General features: G+C 47.1%; 2 protein-coding genes across 6 annotated transcripts in view; one reads left to right on the forward strand and one right to left on the reverse strand.

Annotated features, from left to right (window-relative positions):
• The window catches only part of COLGALT2 (collagen beta(1-O)galactosyltransferase 2), a 116090-nt gene extending 112397 nt beyond the window's left edge, over window positions 1-3693 (forward strand). For all 4 annotated transcript variants that reach the window (XM_041755514.1, XM_041755499.1, XM_041755523.1 and 1 more), the window contains exon 12: window positions 827-3693. In XM_041755514.1, coding sequence (XP_041611448.1) covers window positions 827-1103 — 277 coding nt within the window. In that variant the 3' untranslated portion in view covers window positions 1104-3693. The remainder of the gene's footprint in view (window positions 1-826) is intronic.
• A 4695-nt stretch (window positions 3694-8388) lies between these two features.
• RGL1 (ral guanine nucleotide dissociation stimulator like 1) overlaps window positions 8389-22020 on the reverse strand; it is a 261146-nt gene continuing 247514 nt past the window's right edge. For both annotated transcript variants that reach the window (XM_041755483.1, XM_041755490.1), the window contains 3 exons: window positions 20118-20372; window positions 15398-15512; window positions 8389-12707 (listed from right to left, as the gene is read on the reverse strand). In XM_041755483.1, the coding sequence (XP_041611417.1) occupies window positions 12520-12707; window positions 15398-15512; window positions 20118-20372 (558 nt within the window). In that variant the 3' untranslated portion in view covers window positions 8389-12519. The remainder of the gene's footprint in view (window positions 12708-15397; window positions 15513-20117; window positions 20373-22020) is intronic.

The following is a 22020-nucleotide window of genomic DNA, read 5'->3' on the forward strand; positions in this document are numbered from 1 at the left end:
TCAGTTGGAGCTAGCTCCTCACCCTGTTCGACACAACTGACTTTGTATCTGCGTCCTCACAGGAACATGGAGGCCAACCACCATCCTTGTAACCGAAAGGAAACTAACACCCACGGAGCACTGACTGAGCTAGGGGCGCAGGAGCCTGGGGAGGGAGGGGAGGCCGAGTCATTGTCCCCTTTATACCCACAGGGAGGAGGGATGCAAAGCCAAGTTGGCATGCCTCCAAGCCTACACTGTGTCACTTATCCCACCCCTGCTGCTCAGATCTCAACTAATTTATTAATCCAGGAACAGGGCATCTTCCACAAAGTGATCACATTTATCTATTGTTATGTCCCACTCAGCTTTTAGAGTAAGACCTAAAATTCATCTTTTAAACAAGTCTCTCCAAATATAACAGAACTATCCTGACCTTTCTCTTTGTGTGTTTGTTTAGATCATCTAGAAGCTGTTTTTTTTTTTTAAGATTTTATTTATTTATTCATGAGAGACACACAGAGAGAGGCAGAGACACAGGCAGAGGGAGAAGCAAGCTCCCCATGGAGATCCTGATGTGGGACTTGATCCCAAGACCCTGGGGTCACGACCTAAGCCGAAGGCAGACGCTCAACCACTGAGCTACCCCAGGTGCCCCTCCTCTGAAGGCTTTTAAAGAAATGTTTATTGTGTTTGTAGACTAAACTTTTCCACAAAGGACACAACTTTAAAAATAATCGAAGGCATCCATGTCAATGTAAGAGACAACCAGCAGACCCCTCTGCTCTTTTCCTCTGTTCTCTAAATGTCCTACCCCCTCATGCACCCATATGCCTCTTGTTTGCAGAGCTGAGTACAAGGAGTATTATGAATCCAGGGACCTAAAAGCCTTCTCTGCCGAACCCTTGCTCATCTACCCCACACACTACACGGGCCAGCCGGGGTATCTGAGTGACACAGAGACCTCGACCATCTGGGACAATGAGACAGTGGCCACCGATTGGGATAGGACCCATTCCTGGAAGTCCCGGAAGCAAAGTCACATCCACCGCAACGCCAAGAACACAGAGGCCCTGCCGTCGCCAACCTCCGTGGACACTGTGCCTTCAAAGGATGAGCTATGAAGCCTCCATGGGGGGATTCACCACCCTTGATTTTTCTAACGGGCTATTCATCTGTTTGCTCCAGTTTCTTTTAGTGGCCCCTGTCATCTAATCAAAGTGGTCTACTGTGATTGAGCAAAATTAATATATTCTTGACAGGGGAGGATAAGAGGGAAACTTAACCCAAATTTCCTAGGATGGCTAGAAGATCAATTTCCTGGCAACCATCGAGACAAACCCCAATCCAGATACCTAGCCCCTCAGTGTATTATCCATATGCTACTGCTTCCCACATTAAGAATGAACAGTATGGCCCAGACACTCACCCCTGAGGAAGGTAGTCACATCTGTAAGTGGGCAGGCAAGGCAGCCGAGCCAACTGGATCACATCCATTGGTCTCAAGGGCCTGTTTTCTATCATAAGTGTGACCTTGAAAACTTGTGCACCTAACAAGTTTATAGGTCAGGGGGACCAGATCATTTAAGATCAAATTAATTTGGGCTTCGGTTTAAAGGAATTCTGTGATGAGCCAAAGTGAGCTGTTCATCCTAGTCCTCGTTATCCAATAGGGATGAGTATTTGGGTCTGTCTGAGACTTGGCCTTTGACTATCATGGCGTTTGAAGCTCTCATCATGAGGCATCAAGTTTGCCATGTGGGTAGAGTTTAGTAGATATTTGAAGGTTTGTGTAGATATTTGAGGAAAAAAGAACTCAGACTTTGGCCTTTTACTGTGGTCACTCGAGTTCAGATGCTCTATTTATGAAGAGAAATTTAATATATAAGGGGGTTCGGGCTGGTGTCTAACTTCTGTCCCAGGGGTCACTGTGCCTCTGTGGCCTGCCACACTCTCCCCTTCACGCCTGAGGCTGGGCGTGAATTGTGAGTGTGAGTTTTATGAGTCACTGCTAAGAGGCAGAGCGCATTTTCAGGCCAGCAACTGTCCTTGCCTGGATCTTTCGTTCTATTTTGAATTATTTATTCTAAAAAATGTGGGGGGAAATATCTGTAGGATTGGGCAGAGAAACAGATTCTTCAAGCTTTCCTAGCACCCTGGGGAGTAGTGAGTGTGAGATCTGGTTCTGTTGCATTTCCCAGCCTGGCTCTTCCAGGGAGGCCTGTTGAGTGGGAGAGTCTCACCATCTGGAAACAAATGCTCTTCCATTTCGGATGACAGAACTTGCTCAGAAATAATGGACCGATCAACTGATTGAGGCCAACAACCAGGGAAGCTCTCGGAGCCAGCATCCTGGGCAGAGGACCTCTCTGCTTTCCTCATGGATTGATTTTCCGGAAGGTGCAGTGTTGGGCTACCTTCTGTGCCAATTCCACAATCTGTGATGCTCAAGATCTCTCATGATGCTTCTCCTCAGGTTTGTGTTCGCCCGCCTGCAAGCAGTAAAACTCTGCCTCCAGAAATACCCTCCCCACACACTCCTCCCCGGGCTTCACGACTTGGAGCAGAGCTCCCGGGCAGGGTTGCTGGGTAAACCCAGCCCCGCTCCCTGGTGACACCCCCAGGCCGCAGGACAGCAAGGCTGCTCGCCTTCCACACCACACCAGCCTCGGCTTCCTTCTTGACTCACTGTCCATATTCTTCTGCATTGACTAGGAGGCAGGGAGGCTGAGGAAGGGGATCTCAGCCCACTTCAGTCTTTACTGCTTAGACATACCTGTCAGAGCCTCTTTTTCTTTTCTAAAAAAAAAAAAAAAAAAAAAACCAAACAAACAAAAAAGAGCATCTGGGGAGCTAGTGAAAAACCCTTAGGTGATCTCCAAGGTTTCCTTGGGTATTTTGAATTTTGTTTGCATATTTGAGTGTGTGCAAGTGTGCCTGACTTTCATGATGTATTTTTTTTAATAGGGTCGGAGGTGGTCGGGAGGTTGCGGGTGGAGAAAGATTGAATTGACTTTTGTGTGGTTTTGTTTAGTGGAGAGTTTTTTTTTTCCCTTTTACTGTCAGCTGGTCTGATGGGTTTATGAATTCTCATTCTTAAAAGATATTGGTCTTAAATTCTAGAATTTTAGATTAGGACTGTTCTACTGTGAATAAAGTTCTGGCTCCGTTAGCCCAGCCTTTGCTTCTGCCTGCTTGGGTCTGGGATCTCAAGCAGCGCTGTTTTGTTGTGAACATTGTGCTCTGCACGCCCGCGTTTGTTTTTAAAAAGCCGCCTCTTCAACAATCCAGGGGTTCCTTGACCTCATTTACTTCCTGTCTCCACTCTAGTCTTAAGTCGTGACATTTGCCCTTAGCAGTGTCAGTGGCCTTTATCTCCGGCTGTGGCACCTGCTCTTTGCCTCTGGAAGTTAAACCCTGTCTGGAACCCCCACCTGGATCCATCTCTGGATCTTGGGATCCAAGGTGGGACCTTCTGGACGACGAGCTTGACTTTAGCAGTGCTGGTGCTGCTGAGCATGGACTGAGCACCTAGGACTTGCAGAGGCCACACTGCATGGGCCCTGCTTTGGGTTCCCTGGGGCGTGAACTGGGCAGGAACTCCGGAGGACAGGAAAGAGCCGGCATCGCGGCATCCTACACTGTCTATCGTGCTGTGTCATTTCAGGAGGAGAAATGATAAACTACTTGCCTTCTAGAGATCTTTGTGAAAAATAAAAAAAAAAAAATAGCTCAACATTGTGATTGTTCACTGGTTCTGCCAACATTGACCACTGGCCAGTGCCAGTGGAGCTTCCAGGTCTGCATTGGGCCGAGGATGTCGGAGGCCATGGGTGCTGCTCACCCCCATAGCGAACAAGAAAGGGTGGTCACCAATCTTCCTGTCCAGTGGGAGTTGTTTTAGCCTGCTGGGTGGAGGTGGGTAAGTGGAATCATTTTCTGGGCTACGGAAAATCAGGAGCCCCAGTGGGAGGGTGGCAAGGAAAGGCCCATCTTGTATTATTGTGCTATAGGTGAGACTCGCCATTCATTGAGAGATGCTGTCCAAGACTATAGGACTGTATCCTGGGGAGAAAAAAAAAAGGAGCGAGAGAGAATCCATGTTGGCCTCTGTGACCCCTTGAAATTCAGATCAAGCCTCCCCCAACCAGATGGGAGCATGGCCCTATTTCAGGCCCTGTGCTGGACACTAAGATGCTCAGAGGATGAGGGAAGTTCCCCACTGCTGGAAGCTCCACAGTCCAGGGGAGCAGCCATCCAAGCAGGAAGGCTTTGTTTCAGGGACAGGAACAAAATGGGCTATAGGACCTCAGAGAACCCGGTTCTGCTGAGGAAGACTGATGGGCAGCTTTGTTGGGAAGGTGGCCGGGAAGGTGACAGTTGTGTTGGCTTTGGGGACATGAATGAGCCTTCAAAAGAAGGAGGAGGGTTGAGTATGGTGGGTGGGGATGCTTTCTAGGCACTGAGAAGGGGCTGGGAAGGGGCCTGCTGGGGAGTGATGGTGGCCTGGAGGTTCTGAGAAGTCGGGGTTGTGTTGGGGTTGGTGACAGGAAACAAGATTGAGACCGGATCACAATGACAAGGTGAGTCAGCTACCCTTCCTCCCTGGGTTATCACCTGTCACAAATGAAGAGAACTTTGTTTCTGGGAGAATTCTTGGTTACTTTCCTGACAGATATGCAGAGGTTTCTTTTTTTTTTTTTTTTAATTTATTTATGATAGTCACACAGAGAGAGAGAGAGGCAGAGACACAGGCAGAGGGAGAAGCAGGCTCCATGCACCGGGAGCCCGACGTGGGATTCGATCCCGGGTCTCCAGGATCGCGCCCTGGGCCAAAGGCAGGCGCCAAACCGCTGCGCCACCCAGGGATCCCTCGGCTCAGGTCTTGATCTTATGGTTGTGAGTTGGGTTGTGGAGCCTACCTTAAAAAAAAAAAAAAAGTGTTACCCATGACTGACAAGTAATCAGTTCACTGAAGAGTTAACTAATGACAAAGTGAGGGTCAAAACGAGGCTAGTCATTTGATAAGAAAATAGCATGACACGGTGACCAAGGAACCCAGGAACGGGCAGCCTTGGAAATAATCGCTATGCCCATGTTTTATGTTTGTGGGGAGGTTTGTAATTTTAGAAAGAACCTTCCCTCCCAGGATGTTCTGATTAAACGTGGTAGAGGGAGGAGGACCAGGAAGGGGCAGTGGCACATGAGGAGGCCTGTGGGTGAGCCGACTGACGACGGCCTAGAGTCAACGCAGCGCAGTGGGACAAGGATGAAGAGTCTGACTCATGGTGGCCAGGAAGTCCTTTTTGCCTCGTTGGAAAAGACAGAAGTAACGCTGGTGGGGTTTAGTGCATTATCGTAGATTACACAGAAAACGGTGCCTCCTCGTCTCAGGAGCACAGAACAAGAGGCCGTGGCTGGAATCACAGCCTGAAGAGTTGAGGCGAACCTTCAGGAAGAATTTATGGACAGAATCCTTCAACACTAAATAGGATTCCAAGGCAAGTAACTCCATTAAAATGTGCTATTGGGCTGGAGAATGGCTCCCTTCTGCTCTGTGAATTTACCTAAAATGGCCCATATTTTTGCTTCCATCCGTAGCTGTATTAATCCTTGGGATGATCTTTGCTCGGGTCGCTTGGCTGACACCAGCTGGGCCGCACCAGCCCAGAGCCATCCTCCCATCTGCCCGCAAAGAGGGTGGAAAGAATGAAGGATCACCTCTGCACATTGGTTTCTCTTTATTTTTAATTTGCTAGGTTTGTTTTTACGTCCCTCCCTGTAGTTTCTCCGGCTCGGCTGCCGCTGGAATGGGCGTTTTAATAAAATCTCACGTTGGAGTAATTCCAAGGCCTGCAGAGCTGACTCGCAGCCCCCGCAGCCGCCGCGGGTCCAGAGGCAGCTCCTCTGGGGTGGCGCGTCCTGGCGGAGGCTGGTCACACGCTGGGAGACTTTGATCAGAGTGTGGTGGCAGCGCACTGAGGTCTTCCGAAGAGCTCAGAAAATAACGGCAAAGCGTCCTCTCCCAAAAGAGACCGGGCAGTTTAGGGAGGGCCCCCATGCGCCACCCCGGGCAGGAGTTGAGGTGTCTAAGTGTTGGTGGTGTGACCTGCAGAGTCTCGGCTGCTTTGAAAACCGCTGGCCCTTAGGGACGCTGGGGAGCTCAGCAGTCAAGCGCCTGCCTTCGGCCTGGGGCGGGATCCTAGAGACCCGGGATCGAGTCCCACATCGGGCTCCCTGCGTGGAGTCTGCTTCTCCCTCTGCCTGTGTCTCGGCCTCTCTCTCTCTGTGTCTCTCATGAATAAATAAATAAAATCTAAAAAAAACCCCAAAACCCACTGGTCTTGATGTGAAGACTTGCGGAGGCTATTATGTCCAGGCTGGGCCCAGGGAGGAAGCGAGTGTGGGGGGACAGGGAGTTTGAGGGGAGAGGGAAGAGGGGCCTCCAGGGCGGCTCCGAGAGCCCAGGCGGGAAGTGCAAGGACAGAGCAACTGAGGCCAAGTCCAGGCCGGGAGAGAATGTGAAGCTGGAGGCCCTGCCAGACAGAGGAGGGAGAGGCCCAGAGGGAGAAACCAGACAAGGCGGCTTGGGGCGGAGGTGGCAGCCGGGCCGCAGGGGTCGGGCGCCTGTGGGACGGCAGCACCTCGCCGGGTGCATGACCGGGGCCATGGGCGCGGGGGAGAGCGGGCCCAGGTGAGCACAGAGGAGGGGGGAGGGGAGCGGGCCTGCTGGGGGGACACTGCCCCGACGGCAGAGGGAATCAGAGGAGCCCCCCTGTGTGCTGGCCCAGCTCCTTCCCGGGGGGTGGGGGGGGGTGCCCTCTGTTCAGACAGGGCCCCTTCACCCCCGCTGCTCCGTCGGAAGCCCGGCCTGCGGGTGGGCAAGGCCAGGGGCCCACCGCCTGCGCCCGAGCTGCTGGGCCGCGGCCGAGGGTGACACTGCCTGGTGGCCTCCCCCGGGGGCCCTGCGGCCCTGCCCGTGCTGCTGCCCCGGGCCTGCGCCCGATGGAAGGCTGCCCCGCCGCCCTGGCTCCTCCCAGGCCCCACTTCCCAGATGAGGCAGCAGCTACAGTAAGTGACCCAGGTGGTGAGGGGCCTGGGCGCGCTCTCTCCAGCTCCACGCAAGGCTTCGCATGCAGGTGTGCCCCGTCCTCACTAACACCCCACGCGCCCACCTCGGCCTCTCTCTCACACAGACCCCAACGTGCAACGGAGCTTGCACCACCGGCCCCAAGGCCAACGTCCCACCTGCGAAATACCATGTGTGATTAGTGGCCAAACCGAGTCCTTGGGTGCCTGGGTGTCAGCGTATAAACGAGGGTCGCAGATCCACGTCTGGGAGCGAGCTAACCGTCTCATTTAGGATGCTTCTCTCATTTTGAACATGGTACCTTGCTTTCTTTTATTTAAATGGCTGCAGCAATCCAGAAAGTTTATTCACTTTTTAAAAATTAGATTTATTGGTACCCTTTGTGTAAGAACTTGGAACTGTGCCACAAATGGTTGCTTTGCACTTAAACAGTGGTGGAAATAAAAATGATTGCTTCTGGGAAGCCTGAGATAAAGGCCTTGGGGACCGAGAGCTGGCTTACAGGGAGGCTGAGCCTGGTTCCGGTGCCCCTGGATGGCACCCAAGCCCGGGTCATGTCCACTCCTCCTGCAACTCCGTGTCCAGTTGGTGCTCTTTGCAGGAGACTCCTCCCTAGCTGCCACCCCAGCCCCCAGTTGGGGGGTGTGTAGGAGAGCAAGTTCATGGACCAGAAATGGATTCCAGACCTAGCTGGGGATCTCACTAGGTCATCCTGATCCTTATGGCTTTGCTTCCTCATCTGTGAGATGGGGTAATGCCCAGGAAAACGGGTAGCAGTGCTCGAACCTGCAGCAGGACGTTCCCTGGAGACTTTAAAGAAATGACCAGATGCCCATCGAACCAAGACGGCTTGTGTGAATTCTCATCATCAGAAGGCTGGGGATGGAGCCAACAGACCCCAGGCATTCTCTCCTGTTCCATGTGGAGGAATATATGTCAAGAGAGCTTCCCGGATTCGGTGCCCATCCCAGTGTGACATGCACACAGTGGGGTTCTGATAATTTAGAGCTTTGCCCCTAATCTTGGGTCACTGACTTGACCACTCCGGGCCTCAGCCCCTATGTCATAATCTGAGAGGATTAACTGCATCTGTAAGATGGCTTCCAACGCGTAAGAAAATGTGCAATTCACTGGATTCCTCAGACTGTTAGCTAAGTGAATTGCTTCCCCAGTTTTCTGGGTAGGGGTCCTGAGAAACCACACCAAATCCTAGATTTCAAAATCTGAGGCTACAAGAATTAAATTTGCCTGGCTTCTATTTCATCTCATGATTTACGTGCCAGCACTTCAAATTTCCTAGATTTTTCTTTTAACTTGACATACAACATCTGAAAAATAGATCCTACTTTGGTCGAAGTAGGGACCACCATTAGAAGCGTGTAAATTGGTGGTCATGGCAGCTAAAAGCTAAACATAAATTTATTAAGTCCAATTCTAGACAGAATTAAATTACTCTTTCTGGTATTTTCTCCTTTGAGCGCCTCCCTCTCATTAGCCCTTCCTTGGTTCTCTTCAGCCCCATCTCAGGTTCTCACTGCCATGTGTTCCAAACACACACTTGTTCATTGACTGAAGAAAGAACAAATCCATGCACCCTACTAAGGACACACAACTCCTTTGTGGCAGAGATGGTTAATGCTCCCCATCCACTCCGGGTGTTCTCCTACACCCCCGCCCCCACTCCCCCACTCCCCTGCATTTACACGAGGGCCATGGACTGGCCAGGCACAGCGAACGGAAGCAGCACTGTGACCTTGGTCTAGGCAGTTAGGAACAGTGTGAGTTCCTCCCATCATGACTTTGTGTCTTGAAGGAAAGGCCCTGAGATGGGAGACGCTGCCCGGGTCCTGGAGCCACAGTAGGGGGAATGTCCCTAAGGAGGGCTGCCCGATTTGCATCATACCATCACACGACAAAACATGAGGTTACTGAGGTTTCATGGTTTGTTTCTTCGGCTTAACTGAACCTAGCCTAAGCCATCCCTTCCAGAGGTATTCTGCTCCAAGAGAGATTCTAGGGGCAATAGCAAAGCAAAACACGGTGCAAATAACTTCTCATAGTGGAACTGGGGTTAGCTGTTGTAACCAGTGGCAACTACTGCAGCAGCATCTGTAGAACAAGAGGACTGGCATCCAGGCAGCTTCCTGCCACCACTGGTATCAGGACATGGAGTGATACTGTCTGCCTCCTCATGGTCTTGTGCTGCGTGATGGATTTGAAAGATTCCAAAGGAAGTTTTAAGACATATTTCTTTGGGCAGAAAGTAACCAAGTCCAGCTTCTAGACAGAGGCAAAAATAAGACCAGTTTTCTAGAATGATCTTGAAAAAATCGTCACCTAGTGCCACACATAGAAATCTCTTTTTCTTGTCCTGCCCCCATATTATCAATTACTTTTTAAAGATTTTATTTATTTATGAGAGACACAGAGAAAGAAGCAGAGACATAGGCAGAAGAAGCAGGCTCCCTGCAGGGACCCTGATGCAGGACTCAATCCCAGGACCCCAGGATCATGACCTGAGCCAAAGGCAGATGCTCAACCACTGAGCCACCAGGGACCCCCCGTATTATCAATTATTAAAACACCTAGTTGGCTCTCTCCAAAATCCCATGAGGGCCCAGAAAATTTGACCACTTGGAGCCATTTAAGAATCCAGTAGACAATAATTCTGGAAACTTTTTGGACATAGGATGAGATGACAATAATGTTCATCTATTGAGTGAAGGTGGCCTGGTTCTGATTGTTTTTTTGGGAAAGCCTTCTTTCTTCCTTTCATAGAGGCCCCCCTGGCTTCCAGAGCACCGTGGATGGTTTCAAGAATTGCATAGATGGTAGCCATTACAGAAAGGGAAAAGGCTGTCAGAAAGGAGGCAAAGTACTACCCTGGATCCTAACTCTAAGTTCAGGTGGTTTTTTTTTTTTTCCTTTTTTTAGTGTCCCCCATCCACATGACTCCTAAGAATGGCCATCTGTCAAGGCATCATATCTGATATATCATATCTCTCCCCCAAATGCTCGAGACACCAGTGGAGAGGATCTCCTCTTAAGTGCCACTGACTTCCCCTCTCCTCCCTCCAATAGGGTCAGAGCGGGCTTCCAACAAGCTTACTGACATATCTGGAACCCAGAACCCACCTGAGGAATACTCCAGATACGATCCCTTTGGGTCTGGCAGCACATGCCAACCAAGTCCCAAACCAGTTTATTAGTTTAACCAAAAGGTAAACAGGTGATGGAGATGCAGAAAGACAAGCATGCGAGCAGCTAAAAGCATTACCCGGCTGTCCACCAGGAAACAAATTTAAGACATTTAAAGTGGCATTAAATAAATGAGGCTATGTTTTATCTACTTGGAGTTTCCATTGTCTTTAAAAAAGGAAAATATATATATATATATATATATTTTTTACATTGCAGTATATAAATCTAGACTCTACATATACAGTACAATACATAGGGCGAGCACACGGGCACAACATGTATGTCTTTGTAGCCACACCCTAAACCAGGCCAACGGTCCTATATTTTGCGACCTTCAAACCAAGATATTCAGGCTGAGGCTACATTTACTTCCATCTCCATGATGTCTAGCACCCTGGCCATCTCTCCTCCAAACACAGAAGCACAAATCGGACGAGCCTTGCAAACGGAAGAAAGTGCTTTTCGACTAGCTGACACCCAGTCGGTCTTCCACGGCAGTCTGATCTCCTAGAAAGACCTAGAAGAAATCTGAGGCCTTCCTGGCTCATTCTTTGGTCCACTGCCACACATCTCTAAACTTTCCCTGGTGTTTCTTGCAGATATCATATGGCTATTTACATAACATAAATCTCACATAACCTTTGGGAGCTGTCTTTACCAGAATTAGGAAAAAGAAAAAAAAAAAAAGCTTCATGTTACAATCTATGCTTCGTATCTGGGTTGGTTCTTTTTATTTTTGGAATAAAAACTGGTATTTTGAGAATTTTTGTCTGAAAAAGGACATTCTGAAAGTGCTTCTTACACATGTCAATATCCCACATTATGGCTTTTTAGTTCAAACCCCAGCACAGCTCAAATCTAGAAGGGAGAGGGTTGGTGGTGTTACTAGAGACAAAAATGTCACTTAACAGTAACACTGTGACATCAAGTGTGGGGACCTGAAAAAAAAAATGTTATTGATTCCATCTGGAATGTACCTCATTAGAAATGGTTTAGATGATATACGTAGCCCCATTTCTTTCCCCGTGACTAGGCACAGTAATGCTACCAAGGTTAGTAAGTAAACTAGTGTGCTGCTACCAGCAGGGCACATCTTCCCAGGGCCTATTGACAGAGCGATCGCTGTTCAGAAATCTTTCACAGGCTCAAGAGGATCAAATGTGGTCAATCGCAGTAGGAATTTCTACACCTGAGGAACAAATTGCACATAATAGAGAGGTACTACGATCCAGATGGCAAAAGACTCCAGACATACAGTTTTACATGCAAAAGAAGGCGATCAGAAATGGCAATGAAGTAGTGGCATTCCAAGACATGTAAGAGTCCAAATGAGTCACCATTCTTTTGTGCTTTCTTTTCCGGCTGATAAGTTACCAAAGAGCATGGCTACTTGTGCAGTAATGATTGTGATATGTCCGTCGGGGGGGGGAGGGGCAGAAACACAATGCCAGAAATCAAAATGGGCTTGTGTTGACTCCAGAGGTGTCATGAAGGCTGGCCCAGTGGGTCAGGTGGGCCTCCGAAGCTCCTCCTGGCCCTCCCTGGGACAGCAGGAAGTGGCAGATGCAGGCAGAGGTCTAAAGCCACTGGCTCATCCAAACCCTTTCCGAAGCGGCCTTTCATTCAGCCACGGCAGTTCTAGCCTCTGCAGCTCTTCTCTTCCGGTGGCACTTGATGGAGGAAGTAATTCTCTTCCTTTATAAAAATGGTTTGGACTTCTTATAATACTGGCACAAAGGACACTCTGTATTCCTAGGATTGATTCCATTTACTCGGAAGGTATGAGACTAGGTTTGCAGTTCTTTCTATTTCCCTGTAAAAAGTGACCTCAACTTTCCAGGCCATTGTGCAAATTCATTTTTCCATAGTCCAGAATATCCCATAAGTCCCTCATATATTTATATATATATATATGTATGTATGTGTGTGTGTGTGTATATATATACACGCGTACACACACATATGTACCAAATATGTGTACATATATATATATTTATAAAAGTGGATAATTTGCATTTCAGTCTCAAATAGGTCAAAGAGAATCAGTGAAACATTCATCCTTTTCATGTCAAATTCATCTCCAATTTCCCCAGGAGGCCCATCATAGTGCCTTGCACACCAGAGGTACTCAATAAATATCTGTTGACTTTGCCAATGATCCTCTAACACTGGATGGTCGTTGCAATCAGCATGGCCTGTTCTCAGCCCCAGTCTGCCTTTGGCAAGCAAGGGGCCACTGGTCCCTCCCTTCAGAGGGTGATTTTGCTCTGTCTGTTGCTCCAGCAGCCCCGTTTAGCTGTCCTGGGCAATGTCAAGCTGGTCCGGCTACGCAATTTCACTTGCTCTTCCATGGAGTTCTTTTTGCGTAAAATGAAGTCAAAGTTCACTTGGCTGTTCATGGCATAAAAGACATTGGCTGAGTCCGGAATCACGAGTTCTAAAAGAGATAAGGGAGAGAGAAGTCAGCTGGTGTAGGTCAGCCCAGTGCTGACAGTGGCAGGGGGATATCTTGCCCAGTCACAAGGCAGGGACTATGGCCCTTTGTCCCTAGGATGTGAATGAACCAGACAATGACTACCACCCCCAAAATTGGCTGGCCCAACTCCATGATCCCAATTTTTAAAAATGAAGTGCAAAGAGGATCTTAGAAATTTGACCTATGAACTGAACATTCAAATACAGACTATTTTAGCTAGAAGAAAGTACAGTGAAAACAGAAAGACCAAGAGACATGAAACAACACTCCTAGGATCGCAGCTAGTCAACGGTAGAACTGAGGCCATAACCCAGGTTATGGGTTATAATCTTCCTCCCATGGTCCATTTTCTACTCCAGCATGCAGCTTTTCTCAGCTACTAAAAGAATTCAATGACATGGGGGGAAAAAAAAGAAAATCTACAGATTTTTCCAGAACTCTCTATCTGGAATATTGAAATATTTTTTGAAGTCATCCCAAATTAAATCGGTTTAATACTAAACAGCATCTAAATAAAATAGTGTATATCTGTTAACATTTAAACTGTATCTCCAGGGATCCCTGGGTGGCTCAGAGGTTGAGCATCTGCCTTCGGCTCAGGGCGTGATCCTGGAGTCCCAGGATTGAGTCCCACATCAGGCTCCTGCATGGAGCCTGCTTCTCTCTCTGCCTGTGTCTCTGCCTCTCTCTCTGTGTGTGGCTCTCATGAATAAATAAATAAAATCTTAAAATAAAATTAAAAAAATAAACTGTATCTACTTCAGTGATTCCCAGTCAGATAGCTGCAATTTCTGAACAAGGACTATTCCAAGTGTAATATGAAATTATCAAGTAAAGTTATTTTAATTTGTTTTTGTCTTTACAAGAAGGTATATACTATTTAGCACTCAGGGGTAACGGGTGTCTAAAAAACCAAACAGGGAATAAAAGAGGTAAAATGGGCGAGTCTACATTTGTGGCAGTGGAGTTAGGGAGGCCACAGATAGAGGTATCTGGTTGCAGATTCAGTGAAGCTTATGTTTACTTCAAACACTGAAATTCCAAAGCAAGACTGGTGCAATCAGGCTCTCAGTGACTCTGTGACATTTTGCCTAAGTGTTCCATAAAGAATAACTAAAGTACTCCCAATCTTCTGCCCAAATATTCCTGGGTCAGTAATAACTCACCTCACAGCTATATGTCACTAGGCATGCCTCCAAAGTACCTGTGGGCACATTATTTCTTCTTATCCTCACAACCACCCTATGATGTACGAAGAAGTAGTAGGGTATTGCCTCCTTTTCACTAAGGACCAAGGCCCGAGGAGGTCAAGCAGCCCACCCAAGACCACCCAAGTGGTGAACAGAGCTGGGCCCAGATTACACCTCAGGGCTCCTGGTTCTTCAGACCCACCCAGCCTCACCTTAGTGTTGTTTTTTGGGCAACATGGTCAAACTCAAGAGACTCCATTTTAGGCTTAGAATTTTAACTCTAATTACAAAAAAAGATGTAACTGACAGGAGTTTGTCCCACAACAAAGGGACCAGCTGAACGAATGAGAAAACTCCCAAGAGTTCACTGAAAAATAATTTCCTTAAAGGCTATAGCTTTTAGGAAATTATTTCTTTAGGAAAAGGGACAGTCACTCTTCTCTGGGCCCCAGATACAGCCCAGGGGTGATCTGTTGGCCAAATGGAGTGTGAAGAGCTGCTCCCTTCCCATATCCCTAACTTGTATAAATCTTCTTTTCATTATAGGGTAGTTGTTGGTGAACAGCCCTACATGCTTGAATTGGTTAGTGTTGGGTCTGTCAGCAGACAGGGTTGGCCTGAGTCAACAACTGTATTTAGAAAGAGACTTATTTTGATGGAGTTTGTATGATATGTCAGGATACAGAGGGGCCACCTACCAGGCTCTCTCCTCTCAACAAATACAATCCCGAATTAAGGTAGCAAATAGATACATTTAGGGTATTTTCCCCAGAATGTTCCTAAAAGGAATTTCTACAAACAATGGGTTCTTAAAACAAAACAAAAAAAAAAAACAAAAAAAAACAAAAAAAACAATGGGTTCTTAGGCATACTGAAGTACGATCACCAGTTCTTTGACTCAGTACATATGAAGAGCCTTCAGATTCTGGAGTTAGAAGCTCTTGCTACTAACTTCATAATTCATGAAGATCAATCATGAATTATGATAAACTGAAAGATAATCCTATAAGGCCCTCACACATGACTAATTGAAAAAATGAGAAATTATTACAAGGACCGCTACACTTTAGGTTCACGTGCAACTTAAACGTGTGTTATTGGGTAAAGGAGATGTGAGGCCATCAGCAAAGACCCACTGGGCCCCACCTATGCCCCTCCACACACAGGGTGAGACCTCTTCCTAGAAGAATGCTTGATACAGAGTTTACAGAGAATGGGCAGGAGGGTGCTCAGCAAAATTGTAGAAAACACAGGGTTGTTGGGGGAGGATAGCTTGAGATGCTTCATTCTACACGATGACACTGGTCCCCACACAATCCCACTCTTACACAATTAAAAACTCCTAATTGGTTTCATAAAAAAAAAAAAAAGCCCCACAAAAACATTATATTCATTTTCTGACTTCTTAACCTGCCTAAAGTAACCTAAAGTAACCTGCCACGGGAAGCTACACGTGCCCACCTTTGTCCTCTGAGATGACCTGTACCAGCTCATACTCCTCAGCCGGGTCTGAGTCCAGGTTGTGCTTCAGCATTGCCCTCTGGATCACGGCAGGGGTTTTATCCTGGCTTGTCAACTGGAAAGACAATGGATGAGTTTCTAAGTATTTTGCTTCCTGTTTCCTGAAAGGGTTCTCTCCATCTCCTTGTTCTTGCTGCTTTGTGCCTTCTTGGAATAATGGCCCAAGTGGAACAAGAACAGGACCAGGAGCCAGAATTTCTGGGTTCTAGTCCTGGCTCCACCCTCAGCAGTCAAATGAAGATGGGCCACCTACTCTCTCAGAGTCAAGTGGCTTTCCTTAGTAAAATAGAACATGTGCCTTGTCCATCTACTCACATCTGCTGAGGTTCCTCTGCGGGGAAAAATATGAGGGTGTGGTGAAAACTTTGCTCCTGGGCCAAAATTATCCTTACCTGTTGAGTACTTGGTTATGACCTGAGGGTTGCAAATGGTCACAGTTCTGCACACTGACCATTTCAAAAACACAAGCCACTCTATGATCCAGCGAACTCACTCCTAAGTATTTGCCAAGAGAAATGAAAACCTATGTCCACGGAAGGACTTCTACTACAGAAATGTTCACAGCATTATAGCCCCAAAGTGGAGTCAACCTAAAATCTCCTTTAACAGGGATAGCAGGGGCATGGATAAAGAGACCATAGAACACTCTTGGTAGAACACAACGTAGCAGCTGCTATAAATTAGGAACTGACCTGGGCAATAATGTGGATGAATCTCGAAAGCATCACATTAAGGAAAAAAAAAACACTAAAAAACAGACACAAAAGATTACATGCTGGAGGAGTCTATTCTTTGAAAAACAGGCCAAATTAATCTATGGTGTTAGAAAACTGACAATAACAAATCTCAGTCTTCACTAAGGTTAAAGGGGAAATGATTGGAAGGGGCACAAGAGAATTTTGGGGGGGATGAAAATTGTTCTTTATCTAGATTCGGGGTGGCAGTTACACAGATATAATAGAACTAAATGCTGAAGACCTGTGTACATAGTGGTATGTAAATTAGGCTTCAATAAGAATCAGCCTCTGAGTGTTTAAAAATAACAGATCAAACACGTTTTAAGTGCAAGTAAAGGTTCTCCTCACCCCAGATTCTGACTATCTCAGCATACCAGCCAACTATTTGGAGAGTGCTCAGGGCAAGCGGAAAAGAGGGCTGACTTCCATACCATCCTTTGCGTGATTTCTTCACATTAGGAAGAATGCAAAAGAAAACACAGATTATTGTTACTTAAAAATAAAAGCTGTTCTGATCACAAGGTAAAAGGAGAGATGGAGAAGGAGGAGGAGAAAGATGAGGAGGAGAAGAAGGAAAAGGAGGAAGAGGAGGAAGAGAAGGAGGAGGAAGAGGAAGAGAAATGTCCTCCAAGAAACTGTCATCAAGAGCCTGAAGATGGGGCAGCCCGGGGGGCTCAGCGGTTTAGGGCCTCCTTCACCCCAAGGCGTGACCCTGGAGACTGGGGATCGAGTCCCACGTCGGGCTCCCTGCATGGAGCCTGCTTTGCTTCTCCCTCTGCCTGTGTCTCTGCCTCTCTCTTTCTCTGTGTCTTTCATAATAAATAAAAACTTAAAAAAAAAAAAAAAGAGCCTGAAGATGGCAGGGCCATCCCTGCCTGGTCTGGAGCAGCAGCAGGGATTTGTGATTCAGTAAACAACATGCATTCCGGTGGGGTCCTTGCACGCAACAGAGACCTTGTTCATTTGTCTATCACCTAAACAACCGGTGGGTTCATTTCCAAGGGAGAAACAGATGCGCACAAAATTCTGAAGGAAGAGATTTGTGTTTTGATAGTCTAAAGAAAATACTCCCACAGCTGGATCAAACGGGACCAGGAGCGTAAAGCTAAAGAGAAAGGATCCCACTCTGAGGATGCACGGCAGGCTGAGGCGGGTAACGTCAGGCTAAGCTGTCAACTTTAAACCTACCGAAGAAGAAAGCCAGCTCCCCCCTATTTTCTTTAAACTTCCCCAGGTGTGTCCAAGCAAGGTGGGCTATGGCCAAGGGCTTTCCTCAGGTGCTTGTTACTCTGTCCCGTCAAAGGTACTGCATGGAGTGGAGGATCACAGTTAGGATCACTCACGCCGCCTTTGGCTGACACGCAGAACCAGCACCAGTCCGTAAACGACGAGAGCCTCGTTTCTAATTTCAAATGTCTGGGAGCCATCGTTAAAAAAAAAAAATCTTTTTAAAAGGAAAGCTAGTTTTTTTTTTTTAATTTTTTATTTATTCATGATAGTCACAGAGAGAGAGAGAGAGAGGCAGAGACACAGGCGGAGGGAGAAGCTGGCTCCATGCACCGGGAGCCTGATGTGGGATTCGATCCCGTGTCTCCAGGATCGCGCCCTGGGCCAAAGGCAGGCGCCAAACCGCTGCGCCACCCAGGGATCCCAGGAAAGCTAGTTTTAATGATGTATTTTATTTAATCCAATACATCCCAACTATTTTTTCAGCATACAATCCGTATGAAAATTGTCGATGAGAAATTCTTTCTTGTGTACTAAGTCTTCAAAATCTGGTGTATGTTTTACGCTCACGGCACATCTCAGTTGGGACTATTCCATTTTAATCGCTCAGCTGCCACACGTTGCTGGTGGCTACTGTACTGAATGGCGCTGGGGTGTCCCCTTCATGTACCTTAAGTACAGAACGCAAAGAATTCCCTGTGGCTCTTCCCTGAGGTTAGCCTCTAATACAGGTTAGGTTGGCCTCTTTTTGAAAGAAAAGACTCCTGTGGCACATAACCTTTTGTCTGGTTTCTTTAGCTCAATGCGGTACTTTAGACATCCATCCACACAGTTGCATGCGTCAATTCTTAGTTTTTACTTCAGAGCCACCAAAGAGTTACAAGGTGGGACTCACAGGCCAGCATGCGGAAGACAAAGCCCTGTGAAGAAGCCACAGCGAGCATACAATAATGACACCGATGACACGGCTTCCCAGGGGGGTTCCCCTGTCCACCCAGTGGGCCAGACAACTCCTGGATTTGTCTCCAGCACCAGCCTGGCACCAGCAGGGGCTCTGCCCATCTGTTAGACAATGTCAGTCCTTCCAATTGCAGCAAAACCTTCCTCCTCCTCCTGCAGTTCATACCTCACTTGATAGGACCACCAACCACCAAGCTGCCTGGACAGCCCTCAGTTTTCCCTCTTCCTCATCCACCACTGTGGCAACACAAAGTTGATGACTAAACTAATTGATTCTACAATTCTACCTCATAAAAATCTTTCAAAAATCCATATTGTCTCCAGCCACATGACTGTCATTCAAGCCCTTATCATCTCCTACGTGGACTATGATAGCAGCTTCTTAAAAAAATTTATTTATTTATTCATGATAGACAGAGAAAGAGAGAGAGAGAGAGAAAGAGAGAGAGAGAGGCAGAGATACAGGCAGAGGGAGAAGCAGGCTCCATGCAGGGAGCCTGACGTGGGACTCGATCCCGGGACCCCAGGATCATGCCCTGGGCCAAAGGCAGGCGCCGAACCGCTGAGCCACCAAGGGATCCCTGATAGCAGCTTCTTAAGTTGCCTCCTCGCCTCCAATCTACACCCCAACCCCAGCACCATCTCTCCAGTGGCAGCTACCTTTTCAGTGAACAATCTGATCACTACTTAAAAGCTGTCAACGAGACGCTATTGCCTGTAGGACATAAACTCCTTCATGAGGTTCGCAGAAACTTTACAATCTGGTCTGACCTCTACTAGACAATTTGGTACGTTTTAAATATTGCTTATCATCTCCCTTTTGATTGTAAGTTCCTCAAAGACAGAAACACCCCACTCATCTCCCTGTCCACAAAGTCTGGCCCAGTGACCAGAACACAACCAATGTTCAAGAAGGATTTTGTTGATTTGATGAGTGACTTGGGAGAGCTTTTCTTTGGAATGGGAGGAGACAGTGCCCCCATGTTACTTATGTCATATTCAGAGCTGAGCCCGTAAGCACTCAGTGGGCCCCCCAGAAGGCAAGCGATGAAGATAGAGCATGAGCGGTGGGATTCGCTGCAAACGAGAAGCTGCTCTTTAACATATGACAGGTCCTATAAACAAAGGAGTCTCTTCCTGTAATTACAGACCCAAAGTTACTACCAGGAGACGCTCTGTGTGCGTTCCAAAAAGCCTGCCATTAATTCAAAACACTTTTGGGATCATGTCAGAAATATAGTTTTCACAAGAAGGGCAAAAAGGTCAGGCTAATTAAATTTTTAAATATAATTCCTCATGGGCTCAAACTGCACTTCCAGTTCGATCATTCACCTTAATCAGTCTGATTCCAAATGACTAAGGGAGAAAAACTTGCCATCACGGGAAGACGCTGCTGAGAATGCTTGGGAATTCATTATAAATCCAGACACGTAATCCCACAGGGAAGATTTCCCAGAAGGCATGCATTTTTACATTTACACAGTCATCCAAACTGACGGTTTTGAAAAAAAGTGACAAGGATCTAGATGAGTAAGTCTTAGCAATTTTTAAGATGTAAGAATTCTATTTTACGGGCACTGATGGTGGACTTTTTTTTTTTTTTTTTGATGGTGGATTTTTATATAAACACACGACTGGCGTACACACCCAGGGAGGTTTGGGCGCATGTTTGTTCTGGGCAAATGTGCATGTGTGCCAACACTGGACACACTCAGGGGTCGGTCCGAGGGCCTTACCACGATGCTCTTGTACATGTTGCCGTTGTTGTCCTCTACACTGATGCGGATTATGCAGGTGTCTTCGTTCTGTTGGTTGTAAACGGGAGGCAGCACTGTCGAGGTAATGGATGTCACAGAGACGGAGCGCTTGTGGATTTTGGGGTTGTTGTTGCAGGACGGAGGGGAGGAGAGGGGGTTGATTAAGGACGACATCCCTGAGGAAGTGGTGTCCATGGAATGGATAGAGGAACACGACGAGGAAGACTCGGAGAGCTGGAGGAGTGAACACAGCCCAGAGGCGGACAGACTGTTAAGGACCTTGGCCAGTGGTGCGCCTCGCAACTGTCAAAGCAGAGGTAGATGCTGAGATGAGTAAGCATCTCCCCCATGACAGCCCGCAGCACATCGGGTCTTGTCCCTGGTGGAAGCACCCTTTGGCAGATGCCTATGAGCGACTCCGCACTTGCCCTGGTCACCCTGCGTCCCGCTGAGGACGGACACAGGGCAGCTCTAGCAATGCCCCAGGTTTTAGCTGCTTTTAAGGAAGTGACCAGCAGATGGCAGCAGATACCAGAAGCTGGAGGGAATATGGACCGGGCGGAGGTCCGAAGCTTCCCGGCTGGAAGAAAGCCTTACTTACCAACAGTTTGTCCAGTCCTGCTGCCTTGAGTGGGGATGCTGCTTAACAAGCCCAACCAAGATCACTTCTATCCTGGCTCCACTTTACAATCAGACTTTGTAGCAGGACAGAAATGTCTGTACTCTTAGAAGTTTCTAAGACAAGGACCACAGATTATATGGGCTCTGCATGGACTATTAGTCTCGGGAAGGCCCCTGGAGATCACCTGGGGGCAGTAGCTTCCTGCTGCTGGGGGACCTGAGGCTAGAGAGAAAACTGCTGGCAGCACCACCAGGACCTGCTCCCAAGTTCCCAGAGTCCCACAGCCAGGTTCACACAGCAAGTACATAGCCAGGGCTCAGTCTGAAGTTGATGAGAAGTGGTAAACGAACACAGGACACCACTACCTTTGTGGTGTTTGGCACTGATGTTTGTGATGAGCTTTCACATACCTTATCTCATGTTGCTCTCACAACTATCTTGTGAACAAAATGCAGAGCATTATACAGATAAGGGGAAAAAGACTCAGAGAAATAGTGACCAAAGGGAACACAGCCTATGAGCAGGTTCCATTGCTTTCTACATTTGCTTCTAGAACCAACTGTATACATTTTCACTGTTGTAGATCAAAAACAATTAAGGAACGAGGTGCTACGGTTAATGTGTTTTTCAATTAACTACATGGTTACCTTACCATAAACTATGCAAAATTAATTACCAAAGAAATAGGATCCCCAAATCCCCCAAGCTGTGTTAAAAAAAAAAAAGCCGATCATTAAATTGAATCATTTTAAATATCAATTCTTACTGTAGAAAATTACAAATAATTTCTCAGAGTGTATTAAGCTAAATTATACCACATTAATCCTATCAAATATTTTGGAAGTCATTTAAAAACTAAATGAATTTAGTACGAATTTAGTACAAATTTCTTCCATACCTGTTTGCCTTTCCATGGAAACAGAGTATAGAAATTTAGAATTCTGAATATCAAGCTTCCAAGTAAAATGTCATTTACTCAGTTTTATTTCCTATGGATTTCATCTTCCTATGGCATGACTGTACATGAAATCCACCATATGATTAGTTTAATTGGAGCCAGCAAGCTGATTTGACAACTTTAACTGTGACTATCACACAATATGGTTTAGTAACATTTTGGATCTGTTTTTGTAAGTGAATTGGTTCTGTGGCCCAATTTGGGGGCTGACGGTGCGTAATTTTAATAGCATAGCATCACTTTGCTTGAATGTGCACCACATTGTAGCCTGGACAGTCCATTTTCTCATTATCGGTGCAGTT

The sequence above is a fragment of the Vulpes lagopus genome, chromosome 1, assembly GCF_018345385.1.
Source record: "Vulpes lagopus strain Blue_001 chromosome 1, ASM1834538v1, whole genome shotgun sequence".
Lineage (NCBI taxonomy): Eukaryota > Metazoa > Chordata > Mammalia > Carnivora > Canidae > Vulpes > Vulpes lagopus.